The sequence below is a fragment of the Heptranchias perlo genome, chromosome 23 (assembly GCF_035084215.1).
Source record: "Heptranchias perlo isolate sHepPer1 chromosome 23, sHepPer1.hap1, whole genome shotgun sequence".
Lineage (NCBI taxonomy): Eukaryota > Metazoa > Chordata > Chondrichthyes > Hexanchiformes > Hexanchidae > Heptranchias > Heptranchias perlo.
In genome coordinates, this window is record NC_090347.1 from 45,553,824 (window position 1) to 45,569,527 (window position 15,704).

Below are 15,704 nucleotides of genomic sequence, written 5' to 3' on the forward strand. Positions count from 1 at the left end.
TGAAATCCATGCTGACTATTCTTTTTCAGATTTTCAGTTTCTAGATGTTTTTCTATTACACCTTTGAGTGAAGATTCCATTATCTTTCCTACCACCGACATTAAGCTAATTGTTCGATAATTTCCTGGACTTGTTCTATCTCCATTTTTAAATATAGGAATAACATTAGCTGTCCGCCAGTCCTCTGGCACTATTCCCTTTTCTAATGAATTTTTATGTATATGTAATAGTGCCTCTGATATCTCCTCCCTAAATTCTTTTAATATTCACGGATGCAATCCATCTGGACCGGGGGTTTTATCCTCTCTAAGTTTGATTAGTTTATCAATTATTTTCCCCCCCCCCCGTTCCATCTTAAATATTTTTATATCTTTTTTGATCTCTTCTAATGTCATGCCCACCGTGTTAGTCTCCCTGGTAAATACTGAAGCAAAGTAACTATTTAATATTTCTGCCATTTTGCTGTCATTGCCTGTGAGATAATTGTGTGTTTCCCTTAGTGGACAAAACCCTATCCCAAACTTCCTCCGCTGGCTGGTGAACTGTCAGTCACGGATCAGCCGCCTGTTATATACACCCCCTCCCCCACCCCTTCCTTTCCATCGACTTCAATCGGGCGGGGCTTATAACAGGCAGCCTAATGCACTAATGAACCTTTACTGCACAGCGGAGAAAGGTCCAATCTACCCCAGTAATCAGTAGCAACTTCAGCTTTTTTTTAAAGAATATTTCTGGGGTTTATTACTTCTATACTGTTGGACGGCGCATCTCAGTATTACAGTTTTTAAAACATTTTTTGAGTTTTTTGTGCTCCTCAAAATGAGGAATATTAGTTCCACGAATGAAACATTTTCCATTTCAGGCACTCAGTGTCTGTATTGAGCACTCACAGGGCAGGTACTACACGGGTCAGATACAGAGTAAAGTGTCCTCTACACTGTTGCATCAAACACTCCCAGGGCAGGTACAGCACGGGTTAGATACAGAGTAAAGCTCCCTCTACACTGTCCCATCAAACACTCCCAGGGCAGGTATAGCACGGGTTAGATTCAGAGAAGTGTCAGTAAAATCCCACTCGATGTCCTGATGGTTCATGGGTCAAGGAGACCGGGGAATGAGCAGTCTTACTGTAAAAGGCAATGGTCAGTGGGTAAAGGCACAGCCAGTTTGGATTATTTATTCATTCTTGGGATGGAGGTGATGTTGGCAAAGCAGCCTTTATTACCCATCCCTAGTTTACCTGGGGGCATTGAGTCCATCCCTGCAGGACTCTAGTGAACTAGTTTGGTTTTTATGACAATCGGAGGCTTTCACGGTTATTAATCTGGTGCCCGCCCACAAATCACCAGGTTTATTTGAATTTCTCAACTTCCCACTGTCTCTGGGTCTAGTCCAGTAACCATTAAACTACCACACCCTGCCCAGAGAGTCCTGATGTGTGATAGGTTGCTGGGGAAGGAGAGTGAGGCAGACAGTGTCAATGGGGTCAAGGTAACTCAGGGTGATACTCAGGGTCTTTACTAATTTTACTCATGAAAGTGAAGAAAAAGAAAGATTTTGCCACATCTCGCCTCCCACAGGCTCTGGAGGTGGTGCTGAGGTTTCTCAGGATATACGAACCGTTCACTATCCAAGTTCTCCTGGACCAACTCCGCTCGTCTCATGTATACAAGGTCTGTTGGCAGATTCCTTTACTCTTCTTGTTCAGGGGTAAGTGACCAGGGGCAATGGGTTGGATTAAGGTAAATGTCAGTTTGGACCATAATATTCTAGTAATGACTATTGGTGATATGAATGAATTTATAACAAATTCAGATTACCTTCGAAATCAAAAGGAAACTACTGCGGATGCTGCAAATCTGTGTTAAAAGCAAAAAATGCTGGAAATACTCAGCTAGTCAGGCAGCATCTGTGGAGAGAGAAACCGAGTTAACGTTTCAGGTCAATGACCTTTCATCAGAACTGGAAGATGTCAGAGATTTAACAGTTTTTAAGCAAGTTCCCTTTTTCCTTACTCTGTACTTGCTTAGAAGCTGATCATCTCTGACCTCTTCCAGTTCTGTTGTGAGATCATCGACCTGTAAAGTTAACTCTGTTTCTTCCTCCACAGAAGCTGCCTGACCTGCTGAGTGTTTCCAGCATTTTCTGTTTTCATGTCAGATTACCTCCTGCTATCTACATGGAGCCTCGTCCCCTGAAGATCACAGTGTGTGAGGCCACACTGCTCGAGCAGGAGATTTCAATCTCCAAGAGAAACAAACCTGCTGAGTGCAGGAGAACTACCAATCCTGACTACACAATGGGAACCCAGGGCTCACTGAGGAATCCACGGGGACTAACAATGAGCTAAATCAGGAAAATCCACTCCCATTACTCAGTAGCTAGAGGGGATTAATTAAGGTTGATCATCAAACGAACAAAGGCAGAGGTTAGGAGAATTTTCTTTTCACTCGGAGGGTTGACTCTTAATGCCCTCTGAAGTGGCCCAGCGAGCCACTCAATTGTATCAAACTGCAGCGGCTCAAGAATGAGGCCCACCACCACCTTCTCAGGGCAACTGGGGATGGGCAATAAATGCCAGCAATAAATGCAACACCCAGATCTCGAGAATGAATAAAAAAGGAAATAGAATGGTCTACAAGAAACAGCGGTGGAAGTGGAATCTTATCAGGGAAGTGGGTAAATATTTGACAAAGAGAAATATGAAAAGCTCTGGGGAAAGAGCAGGGGAATGGCACTCGGTGGAAAGTCCTTTCAGAGAGCCGGCACAGGCACGATGGGTTGAAAGGCCTCCTGCTGTGCTGTAAAATTCAAAGACCTCGAAATTCCTGGGGTTCCACTCCTCTCGCGTGACTGCAGTGGAGCAGAACCCCCACCGCCTTCGTCGCAGGCCAGAGACCCTGTCCCAAACCCCGGGGACAAGGTCATTTGGTGGGTCTCCGGGATTGATTACCTTGGTATAGTTAAAGTTTGGGGGCCCTTCAGAAGGCCTCAAAGTGACCCACACCAGCTCTCAGCTCTCAACGGCCGTGAGTTCCCCTGAGGCTTTTCAAGGCTGTAAAGGGCGGAATTTCTTAGGGAAACCCTGGAATTTCCCAAACACTCCCCCTTGACATAGATCCACCCATGGCCCCTGACTACAACTTCAAAGGCTTATGTCCTAAGTTAGGAGGCACAATGGGGGTAATTTTGACTTTGTGCGATAGTGTAAAAGGGGTAATGGCGAGTCAGCAGCACATTGAAGGCAATGAAATCAGGAGAGATGTAAAACTGCCAGTTTCTTCTCACCCGTTTCGCACCATTGCACAAAGTCAAAATGATCCCCAGTAAATAGTGCAGATGGAAGCGGGTAGTTACAATGGGACAGAGACAGATTAAGTGATTGGGCTAAACTTTGGCAGGTGGAGTTCAATGTGGGGAAGTGTGAGATCATCCACTTTGGATCCAAGAATGACTAATCGGAATATTTTCTCAATGACAAGAAATTAGGAACTGTGGAGGAGCAATGGGATTTGAGTGTCCATGTACACAAATCACTAAAAGCTAGTGCACAGATACAAAAAGTAATCAAAAAGGATAATGGAATGTGGGCCTTTAACCTAAGGGGTGAAAATTATGCTTCAGTTGTATAAAGCTCTGGTTAGACCCCATTTAGAGTATTGCATTCAGTTCTGGGCACCGCACTTCAAGATATACTGGCCTTTGAGGGGGTGCAGCACAGATTCACCCGGATGATACTGGGGCTTAAAGGGTTAAATTATGAGGACAGGTTGCATAAACTAGGCTTGTATTCCCATGAGTTTAGAAGATTGAGGGGTGATCTGATCGAGATGTTTAAAATGTTAAAATGTATCTGGTGGGTAGATACAGAGAAACTATTTCCTCTGGTGGAGGAATCCATAACAAGGGGCCATAATCTTAAAATTAGAGCCGGGCCGTTCAGGAGGGAATTCAGGAAACACTTTCACACAAAGGGTAGTAGAAATCTGGAACTCTCTTCCCCCAACAGGTGGTGGATGCAGGGGGACAATTGAAATTTTCAAGGCTAGGATTGATCGGTAAGAATATCAAGGGATACGGAGTAAAGGCCGGTAAATGGAGTTGAGATGCAGCTCAGCCATAACCTGATTGAATGGTGGAACAGGTTCGAGGGACTGAATGGCCTCCTCCTGTTCCTATGTTTGTAGCACATTACACTAACTCAAAGCCTACCTGGTGTGCTGCAAAATGGTTCTTCCTGATATTTTCCATTGCCGGGACTGCTCCTTGCTAACTAATCCATTTCCATGTTTAATGGCTCCAGCATCGGTTGAATGCTTTGGATTTATTGGTCGCTGTTGGATCAGAACACATCAAAATGGTCGGCATGCACGAGACTGTGTTTGAGGCTCTGAAGGAAAAGCTGTGGGACGACCCAGTTCTGGTAAGGAATGTGTAAAGCTTCACGTGCAGGTTCCCCGGTAGCTCGGTGTGTGAAAGCACTACACATGGTGTAATGAGCGATCCAGCCCGGAGGTCCCAGGTTCAATACTTCATCCCAACGCACCTGGACCGTGGGTGGGGGAAAAGATCAGTCTGGCTTCCTACTCTTGATCAGAATCCCACTGGAAAATACGTGGATGTTGGGTGGGACGGGATCGGGCTCAGCTGTGATGCCCCCCACGTTTGAACGTCCCACTGGCACTCACTGGCAAGGCTCATACATGAAGAATGGCACTGGATGGTGGAACTTTACCCCAGCGAAAGACTGAACAGGCTGGGGCTCCTTTCTTAGGGTGACCTGATAACGGTCTTTAAAATTATGAGAGGGTTTGATAGGATAGACGTAGAGAAAATGTTTCCACTTGTGGGGGAGACCAGAATTAGGGGCCATAAATATAAGATAGTCACTAATAAATCCAATCGGCCAGTATAAAGATGGTTACGGCCTGTCAGACTGTTAATCGGCCTGCAAATCCTCCCACTGCTTCACACTGTTCTCCAAGGGAAGATATGAAAACAACAACCTAATTAGATCAGCCTGGGTTGTGTTGTAAAATCAATGGAATGTGGATGTTGATGGGAGCACATTAGAGCCAGGCCAGACTGTAACGTGGGGCCCACCCATGTCGAATGACTCATTGGGAACCAGTTGTGGTGGATTGTATTTTTGATTAGTAAATGAAAAATGAGTTTTAGATGTTGGGTTTAGGATAATCCATGTGGACACAAGAAATAGAGAGATGTCTGATTATTCTTTATAATAATCTTCCTTAATGCAGTGCTCAGGAGATCGGTACCAGTAATACTCACGAACAGAGAACTCATTAGGGGCTCGTAAGCTGCGTCCTCCATACCACTCACAGTTGCCCTATGCACCAGTGTGCTGTACCTTTTATATGGTTAATTATGTAAGACAAGCATGAGGTTAATATGTAAGCACGTCTTTACTACGTATGGTCAGTGTGTGACTACTCATGACTAATACGTTAGCGTGTCAGCACACACCTGGATCACTCCCCCCCCCCCAATACACATACACATGCTCATTAGGGCTACTATCTGTTTATTGACATTCCCCACATGAGTGACTTCACTTCCTTATCTTCTCTAGATATTTATTACAGAGAGTTCTATTCTCCTTTCACACTCCCCTCCTGATTCCCAGACGTCTCAGAGCTAGTCTAGCAACTGAAATCCCACACTCGCATCATCCCACACCTAACTGCGGATCCCTGCACCTCTCTGTGACCAGAGACTGATCCGATCCCATTTAATCCTTACTACAACCTAATCCTTTCAGTAATGCCTAGCTATTCTGCCTGTTTACTAACTCTCACAATAGACACCATCATTGGGCATGTGATCTCAATACTCATAGAGTTATACAGCACGGATAGAGGCCCTTCGGCCCATTGTGTCCGCGCCGGCCATCAGCCCTGTCTCCTCTAATCCCATATTCCAGCATTTGGTCCGTAGCCTTGTATGCTATGGCATTTCAAGTGCTCATCCAAATGCTTCTTGAATGTTGTGAGGGTTCCTGCCTCCACAACCCTCTCAGGCAGTGAGTTCCAGACTCCAACCACCCTCTGGGTGAAAAAGTTCTTTCTCAAATCCCCTCTAAACCTCCCGCCTTTTACCTTGAATCTATGTCCCCTTGTTATAGAACCCTCAACTCGTATTCGCACGGCACACACACGTGAACTTTAACCTTTTTCTGCCTTTGTTGGTAAAATGATAAGACAGAAAAGCAGAATGTGTGAGTGTTTTTGATTGTTGTGAGTTCGTTACTTCCTTGGTCACTGAATGGTGGTAGATGTTTGTTCAGTAAATAACCCCTTGTGAAGTACATTTACCTGTACTCTGTGAGAGTGTGTGCAAGTCATTTTCTGCTAAAATTAGTGCATGTGGCTAAAATGGTGTCACCGTAGCCTCACCTGTGGCTGGTCAGAAATTTCGACTGGATAACACTGATGTAAGTTAAATCAAAGTCTGTCGCAGAACTGCTTTGCTTGGTGATGATGTATAACTTAACCCTTTCCTTCCTGTACTTCAGGCTGTGCGTCGACGGGTGGCCCTGGCTGTGAATTTGCTGGATATGAAGAGGACCATGTGGGTGGATGTTGAACAGTGAGTCCATAGGCCGGCTAACCACAGTCAAATTGATCTCGGGGGGGTTATTTTCACCCTCCCTCTGGCGGAGCGGGTGGCACGCCTGTTGTAGAACCCGCCTGACTTAAGTCCCATTGAGATCGGGATGAAAGTCAGATGGGTTCTACAATGTGGGGACAATGCGCAGGTTGTGAGCATGAAAATTACTCCCAGTTTTCCTTCCCACTCCCTCCCCCGCACCCCCCCCCCCCCCCAGATTTTCCTGCCTTCTGTCTCCTCCCCTCCTGAGGTACCCATTTGTACCTTGTGCAAGTGGCCACTTTTCATTTGCGAGCCTAAGCGTTGAAAGTCGACTTGCTATTTGACTGTGGGGTGCATCACTGCCAAACGCAAGCCCGATCCCGTCCAACACCTACAAGTGGGCCACCTCTCACCAGGACTCACTGTGATACTTATTGGCTGACTTTGCCTTACCCAGCCCAGAGGCCCTGTCTTCCTGTTCCGGTGGATGTAATATATCCCACTGCGCTCTTCAAAGAGGGGCAGGGGAGTTCTCCCTGTGTCCTGTCCGACAGTTGACCATCAACCAACACCACCAAAAAAACAAACGGATCAACTGAGCATTCATCTCGTTTATCAGTTGTGGGATCTTGCTTTGTGCAGTTGGCTGCTACGTTCACCTGCATATCAAAAGTATGAACACTTCAGAAGTCATTAGTTGCAAAGTACTTGAGATACTCTGAGGATGTGATCAAGTGCGTTATAAGTGCAGTTCCTCTCTTGTGTCAGACACGGTTGGTATTTTCCCAGATTGTACTTGAATCCAGTCATTCGACAAGCCCTGTTACTGCCTCCGTCACTCTCGTACTGGGTACTCGAACCAACCACCCAAACTGTGAATGAAAGAAAAGAAAGAACTTGTATCCAGAGAGCATCTTTCACGACCTCAGCACTTCACAGCCAATGAAGTACTTTTGAAATATAGTCACTGTTATAATGTAGGGAAACACGACAGCCAATAGGCACACAGCAATGAGGAAATGAGCAGATAATCTGGTTTAGTGATGTTGGTTGAGGTCGTGGGTTCAAGTCCCACTCCAGAGACCTGAGCACAAAATCTAGGCTGACACTCCAGTGTGGTACTGGGGGACTGCTGCACTGTCAGAGGTGCTGTCTTTCGAATGAGACGTTAAACCTCTCAGGTAGATGTAAAAGATCCCGTGGCATTATTTCAAAGAAGAGTAGGGGAGTTCTTCGTGGTCATCTGGCCAATATTTTCCTCTACCAATGACACTAGATTATCTGGTCATTACCACATTGCTGTTAGTGGGATCTTGCTGTGCGCAAATTGGCTGCCACATTTCCTACATTACAACAGTGACTACACTTCAAATAATATTTCATTGGCTGTGAAGCACTTTGGGACGTCCTGAGGTCAGGAAAGGTATAAAAGTAATAAACTGTATAAATGCAAGTCTTTCATCGTTATTTTTCCCATCACAGCCCCTCCCTCTATTACCCTAACTCTCCCATCACAGCCCCTCCCTCTATTACCCTAACTCTCCCATTACAGCCCCTCCCTCTATTACCCTAACTCTCCATCACAGCCCCTCCCTCTATTACCCTAACTCTCCCATCACAGCCCCTCCCTCTATTACCCTAACTCTCCCATCACAGCCCCTCCCTCTATTACCCTAACTCTCCCATCACAGCCCCTCCCTCTATTACCCTAACTCTCCCATCACAGCCCCTCCATCTAGTACCCTAACTCTCCCATCGAGGCCCCTCCCTCCAGTACCCGAACTCTCCCATCGAGTCCCCTCCCTCCAGTACCCTAACTCTTCCATCGAGGCCCCTCCCTCCAGTACCCTAACTCTCCCATCGAGGCCCCTCCCTCTAGTACCCTAACTCTCCCATCGAGGCCCCTCCCTCTAGTACCCTAACTCTCCCATCGAGGCCCCTCCCTCGAGTACCCTAACTCTCCCATCGAGGCCCCTCCCTCTAGTACCCTAACTCTCCCATCGAGGCCCCTCCATCTAGTACCCTAACTCTCCCATCGAGGCCCCTCCCTCTAGTACCCTAACTCTCCCATCGAGGCCCCTCCCTCGAGTACCCTAACTCTCCCATCGAGGCCCCTCCATCTAGTACCCTAACTCTCCCATCGAGGCCCCTCCCTCCAGTACCCTAACTCTTCCATCGAGGCCCCTCCCTCGAGTACCCTAACTCTTCCATCGAGGCCCCTCCCTCCAGTACCCTAACTCTCCCATCGAGGCCCCTCCCTCCAGTACCCGAACTCTCCCATCGAGTCCCCTCCCTCCAGTACCCTAACTCTTCCATCGAGTCCCCTCCCTCCAGTACCCTAACTCTTCCATCGAGGCCCCTCCCTCCAGTACCCTAACTCTCCCATCGAGGCCCCTCCCTCCAGTACCCTAACTCTCCCATCGAGGCCCCTCCCTCCAGTACCCTAACTCTCCCATCGAGGCCCCTCCCTCCAGTACCCTAACTCTCCCATCGAGGCCCCTCCCTCCAGTACCCCAACTCTCCCATCGAAGCCCATCCCTCCAGTACCCTAACTCTCCCATCGAGGCCCCTCCCTCTAGTACCCTAACTCTCCGATTGAGGTAATAAATGCCAGCCTTGTCGGTGACGCTTATTGAGAATGAAATATAAAACAGGTTTTTTGCTGTGCAGGGTTGGATGATTGGGATTACTGGGCCTCACATCCCATAACCAAACCAAACACCTTACCGAAATCAGCCAGCATACCTCACTCCCTTTCCAGCGCAATGACATATTCCATTTCTGTTTAATAGACAACTGGCAGAGCACAATGCAGAGCTCAGAAGCAGGGCAGTCATCTCTTTGGTGAGACAGCATCTCTTCAGCATATTTTTATCGTCATTGCTTTTGTGTGAATTTTGTACAAATGAAGATGAGAGATGTTAGTGCTGATACTGTAACACCCAGTATCAGGCAGCAAACACTCCCAGGGCAGGTACAGCACGGGGTTAGATACAGAGTAAAGCTCCCTCTACACTGTCCCATCAAACACTCCCAGGGCAGGTACAGCACGGGTTAGATACAGAGTAAAGCTCCCTCTACACTGTCCCATCAAACACTCCCAGGGCAGGTACAGCACGGGTTAGATACAGAGTAAAGCTCCCTCTACACTGTCCCATCAAACACTCCCAGGGCAGGTACAGCACAGGTTAGATACAGAGTAAAGCTCCCTCTACACTGTCCCATCAAACACTCCCAGGGCAGGTACAGCACGGGTTAGATACAGAGTAAAGCTCCCTCTACACTGTCCCATCAAACACTCCCAGGGCAGGTACAGGACGAGTTCGGCACTGCCTCAAATTCTGATCAGTGCCAATACAGCACAGTGTGACATTTTACTATTTCCTCCAGCCATCCCATGGCTTCTCTGAATGAGATTGTTATGTTAGAGGCAGTTTTGAACTGTTGGCCCATGGAACCAGACTGTGATTGTCTAAACTCATTTCAAGTAGGACCCTTACCCCCAGGAAACCTTCAGCCCACCTGTCTGGCCTGGATATGAACACAGGTCCTAGAGCTAAAGGCTGCTATCTAACCCAATGCAACATCTAGTACACCCTCTGATTGGTGTTCAAATTGCTGTTTAACAGAACGATTGGCCCTATATTCCAATAAGTCCACAGGGGTCCAGCAAGATTCCCGTCGGGATTCCGGTGGGTTACTGATGGAGAGATGGCAGGGATCCGGTGGGTTACTGACTGAACCCACCGGAGAGATGGCAGGGATCTGGTGGGTTACTGACGGAGAGATGGCAGGGATCCAGTGGTGCCAGGGCTCTGCTGATTCTGGGGTTTTCCAGTATGCCTGGTATGACAGAACATCCATCCACTCACCCCCTTACAAAGCAAATTGTCCGGGGGAGGGGTGGGGGCAGAGCTGGGGACAGGGATTCCCTACAATGGAATCCTCGGATTGTTCGTGAACCAGCGCTGTTGGGGGAGGGGTACGAGGTATATTGGCCTCCATGTGGGCACAGGTTGGGCCCACTCGGGTGGGTGGGGGGCAATCAGGACAGGCAATTTTCCTGGACCCCTGAAGAATGGTAAACCTCAATCCTCTTACATGGGGGGCATGAGGGATGTCACTGAGCTAGCACCCACCTCCCCCAAATAGGGGGTCAGGAGGGTGGGTGGGGGGGAGCGGGAGGGCGGGTTGTTGTGGGGGAGCGGGAGGGCGGGTTGTTGGGGGGGAGTGGGAGGGCGGGTTGTTGGGGGGGAGTGGGAGGGGGAACGGGAGGGCGGGTTGTTGGGGAATCGGACCAGGACCTACTCCGTTAATGGTAGGGCGTTGGGGAGAGTTATAGAACAAAGAGATCTAGGAGTACAGGTTCATAGCTCCTTGAAAGTGGAGTCACAGGTGGATGGGGTGGTGAAGAAGGCATTCAGCATGCTTGGTTTCATTGGTCAGAACATTGAATACAGGAGTTGGGATGTCTTGTTGAAGTTGTACAGGGCATTGGTGAGGCCACACTTGGAGTACTGTGTACAGTTCTGGTCACCCTATTATAGAAAGGATATTATTAAACTAGAAAGAGTGCAGAAAAGATTTACTAGGATGCTACCGGGACTTGATGGTTTGACTTACAGGGAGAGGTTAGACAGACTGGGACTTTTTTCCCTGGAGAGTAGGAGGTTGAGGGGTGATCTTATACAAGTCTATAAAATAATGAGGGGCATAGATAAGGTCGATCGTCAAAATCTTTTCCCAAAGGTAGGGGAGTCTATAACGAGGGGGCATAGATTTAAGGTGAGAGGGGAGAGATACAAAAGGGTCCAGAGGGGCAATTTTTTCACTCAAAGGGTGGTGAGTGTCTGGAACGAGCTGCCAAAGGCAGTAGTAGAGGCGGGTACAATTTTGTCTTTTAAAAAGCATTTGGACAGTTACATGGGTAAGATGGGTATAGAGGGATATGGGCCAAGTGCAGGCAATTGGGACTAGCTTAGTGGTATAAACTGGGCGACATGGACATGTTGGGCCGAAGGGCCTGTTTCCATGTTGTAAACTTCTATGATTCTATGAATGGGAGGGCGGGTTGGCGGGTTGCGGGAGGGCGGGTTGTGGGGGAGCGGGAGGGCTGGTTGGGGGTGCAGGAGTCCTTTGGTTTTGCAAATGACTTTGCCAATGATTGAAATGAACTGAATACCTGAACTGGGCTTACACGACCTGAGCCAGGGGAGTGACTTGGATGATTGGATTCTATATTTTAAAAGCTGATATTTGGAGCCCAATTTGTATTTTAGAAATTTCCAAGGCCGGACTGTCGGGTCCAGCCCTGGGTGGGTGGCGGACATGTTGCCTGGTGTGACAAAGGCAGACACCTGGCTGAAAGGATTAAAACAGAGACCTTTACTCTCTTGGTTACAGAGTGTCCTTGGGCTGCCCAACAATAGAGTGCTCCAAACGCTGCTCGAGATGTCAGAGGTGGACTCCAGCCAATACGTGCGATTCCAGGTTAGTACATCACCCAAGCTCCCAACAGTCATGGTCATAAGAAATACTGAAGTACAGGCTGGATTACTGTGATGGCAATCGGGGGCATCGTACCTGAGAACCAGTTTATAGAATAGGAAACAGGCAGCACAGGCAGTGTGTTGGGACTGTAGAATGTGGGAATTTGTGGACAGCGAGAATGTCCTGGATTGCCACATCTGTACCTTGAGTCACTCCGACACATAAGGGAGGGGAAGGAATACCTGGATAGTTTACTCCAGGACACTGTCCCACCACGTAGAGTGATACAGTTGCTGGAAGAGGAGTGCATGACCGAGTCAGCAGGGCAGAGGGAACCTAGGGGAGGGAGGAAGTGCAGAATCTGATCCTGTCCAATAGATACGATGTAGTTGCTACCTGTGAAAATAAGGAGAAAGACTGCGGGGAGGACAGAGACAATACTGACCAATAGAGCAGGAGGCAGTCCAGAGGGGAGGAGAGCAGAATAGAAAGATTGTAATTGTTGGGGATTCGATAATTAATAAAGAAAGACTTGCATTTAATAAATGCCTTTCACAACCTCGGAATGTCCCAAAGTACTTCACAGCCAATTAAGTACTTTCAAAGTGCAGTCACTGTTGTAATGTAGGAAACGCAGCAGCCAATTTGCGCACAGCAAGATCCCACAAACAGCATTGAATTAATAAGCAGATAATTTGTTTTTAGTGATGTTGGTTGAGGGATAAATTTTGGTCAGGATACCAGGGAGAACCCCCCTGCTCTTCTCTGAAATATTGCCATTGGATCTTTTACGAGAGGGTAGACAGGGCCTTGGGTTAACGTCTCATCTGAAAGACGGCACCTACGACAGTGCAGCAATCCCTCAGTACTGCGCTGAAGTGTTAGCCTAGATTTTGTGCTCGTCTCTGGAGTGGGGCTTGAACCCACAACCTTCTGACTCAGAGATGACAGTGCTACCACTGAGCCAAGGCTGATACCTAAGGGGGAGAGAGGGTATCCTCTGCAGTCATGATCGAGAGTCCAGGGTGGTGTGTTGCCTACTGGGTACCATGGTAAAGGATATCTCCAATCAGCTGGAAAGGAACTTGGAAGGGGAGGGGTAAGATCCAGTTGTCATGGTTCATGTTGGAACCAACGACATGGGGAAAAACAGGGAGGATGTCCTACTGAAGGACTATCAGGAGTTAGGAGCTAAATTAAAAGGCAGGACCTCGAGGGTAATAATCTCGGGATTATTACCCGAGCCACGTGCTAATTGGCACAATGGGAGTTTGGGATAAACAGATCAGAAGAGAATGTGTGGCTGAAAGACTGATGTTCAAATGAGGGGCTCGAGTTCATGGGACACTGGCACCAGTACTAGGACTGGAAGGAGCTGTACCACTGGGACAGGCTGCACCTGACCCACTGGAACCAAGGTCCTAGTTGAAAGGATGAATAGGGGTGTAGAAAGATCTTTAAACAGCAAAGGGGGGAAGGTCTTGGTAGAAATAATAGTAACCTAGAGATAAGAGCAAAGTACAAAAAGAGATAAAGATAATGTACTTACTCTGGGAACATTAAATGTTATAGGAAGTAATAATAAAATATCTGATGAAAATAAAGCAGTTGTACTGAAAAATAAGAACAGAGTAAACTGCCTGTATAGCAATGTAGAGAGTATCAGCAACAAAACGGGGGGATTGGAGGTGGTAATTAGAAGTGAGGAAATATAATTGGGATAACAGAAACATGGCTGCAGACAGGACAGGATTGGCAGTTAAATAATGCAGGCTGTAATGTATTTAAAATGATAGGGAAGGAAGGTGGGGTAGCCATATTAATCAGAAATAACAATGGCAGTCGCAAGAAAGGACATAACTGACAGAGATAGAAACAGAATCCAAATGGATTGAGATAAAGGATAGGAAGGGGTCAGTGGCACTATTAGAGAAATACTTCAGGCCACCAAATAGTGGAAAGGAAGTAGAGGAAGAAATATATGAAATGAGTAAAAAACACAGAATCATAAACATGGGGGGGTTACACTGGCAGGACGAAGGAGTGAAAGGAATATTATGTCCAATTCTGGGCACCGCACTTTAGGAAGAATGTGAAGGCCTTAGAGAGGGTGCAGAAAAGATTTACTGGAATGATTCCAGGGATGAGGGACTTCAGGTTACGTGGATAGACTGGAGAAGCTGAGGTTGTTCTCCTTGGAACAGAGAAGGTTGAGAGGAGATTTGATAGAGGTATTCAAAATCATGAAGGGTCTAGACAGAGTATATAGAGAGAAAAACTGTTCACATCGGTGGAAGGGTCAAGCACCAGAGGACATAGATTTAAGGTGATTGGCAAAAGAACGAAAGATGACCTGAGGAAAAGATTTTTTAGGCAGTGAGTGGTTATGATTTGGAATTGCACTGCCCGAGGGAGTGGTGGAGGCAGATTCAATCATGGCCTCCAAAAAGAAACTGGATAAGTACTTGAAGGGAAACAATTTGCAGGGCTACGGGGAAAGGGCGAGGGAGTGGGACTACCTGGATTGTTCTTGCAGAGAGCTGGCATGGACTGGACGGGCCAAATGGCCTCCTTCCGTGCTGTAACCATTCTGATTCTGTGAAGGGAAGAAGGAGGTGGCGTTTTAAACCATGTGCAAGACTCTGCTCTGAGCCAATATGTAAGAAGCCCAACAAGGGACGAAGCTCTGCTGGACCTAGTAATGGGAAAGAGGAGTAAGTGTGGGGGAACATCTAGGGAGTAGTGATCACAATATAATAATGGTTAAGATAATAATTGAAAGAGATATTGATAGTACAAAGACCAAAGCAACAGACTGGAAAAAAGCCAATTACGAGGGAATGAGGATGGAACTACAGAAGGTAAACTGGAGAGAAGTGCTGACAAAGAGTTAGAACAAGAGTGGGCAATATTTAAAGGAGAAATCAATAGAGTTCAGCAGAAATATATTCCAGTAAAATATAAGAACAAACCAGCCAGATATGAGACATCATAAGAACATGAGAAATAGGAGCAGGAGTAGGCCGTACGGCCCCTCGAGCCTGCTCCCCCATTCAATCAGATCATGGCCGATCATTAACCTCAACTCCACTTTCCCGCCTGATCCCCATTCCTTTGATTCCCCTAGAGTCCAAAAATCTATCGATCTCAGCCTTGAGGGGGAGGAGGGGGGGCTCTGACTGTGATCGGGGGAGGGGGGGTCTGACTGTGACTGGGGAGGGGGGGGTCTGACTGTGATTGAGGGAGGGGGGTCTGACTATGATCGGGGAGGGGGGTCTGACTGTGATTGAGGGAGGGGGGGTCTGACTATGATCGGGGGAGGAGGGTCTGACTGCGATGGGGAGAGGGGGGTCTGACTGCGATGGGGAGAGGGGGGTCTGACTGCGATGGGGAGAGGGGGGTCTGACTGCGATGGGGAGAGGGGGGGTCTGACTGCGATGGGGAGAGGGGGGGGTCTGACTGCGATGGGGAGAGGGGGGTCTGACTGCGATGGGGAGAGGGGGGGGTCTGACTGCGATCGAGGGAGGGGGGTCTGACTGCGATCGAGGGAGGGGGGGTCTAGGGACACGCCGGGAAGGAAACGGGATTGGAGCGAGTATGTG

The 15,704-nt window shown here is 47.8% G+C and overlaps 1 protein-coding gene across 4 annotated transcripts in view; it reads left to right on the forward strand.

The window, feature by feature from the left end:
* LOC137341424 (protein HEATR9-like) overlaps positions 1 to 15,704 on the forward strand; it is a 143,147-nt gene that overhangs the window by 120,080 nt on the left and 7,363 nt on the right. For 3 of the 4 annotated variants that reach the window (XM_068004536.1, XM_068004539.1, XM_068004537.1), the window contains 5 exons: positions 1,581 to 1,673; positions 4,304 to 4,423; positions 6,536 to 6,609; positions 9,405 to 9,456; positions 12,016 to 12,102. In XM_068004536.1, coding sequence (XP_067860637.1) covers positions 1,581 to 1,673; positions 4,304 to 4,423; positions 6,536 to 6,609; positions 9,405 to 9,456; positions 12,016 to 12,102 — 426 coding nt within the window. The remainder of the gene's footprint in view (positions 1 to 1,580; positions 1,674 to 4,303; positions 4,424 to 6,535; positions 6,610 to 9,404; positions 9,457 to 12,015; positions 12,103 to 15,704) is intronic. The other variant, XM_068004538.1, reaches the window with a different exon arrangement.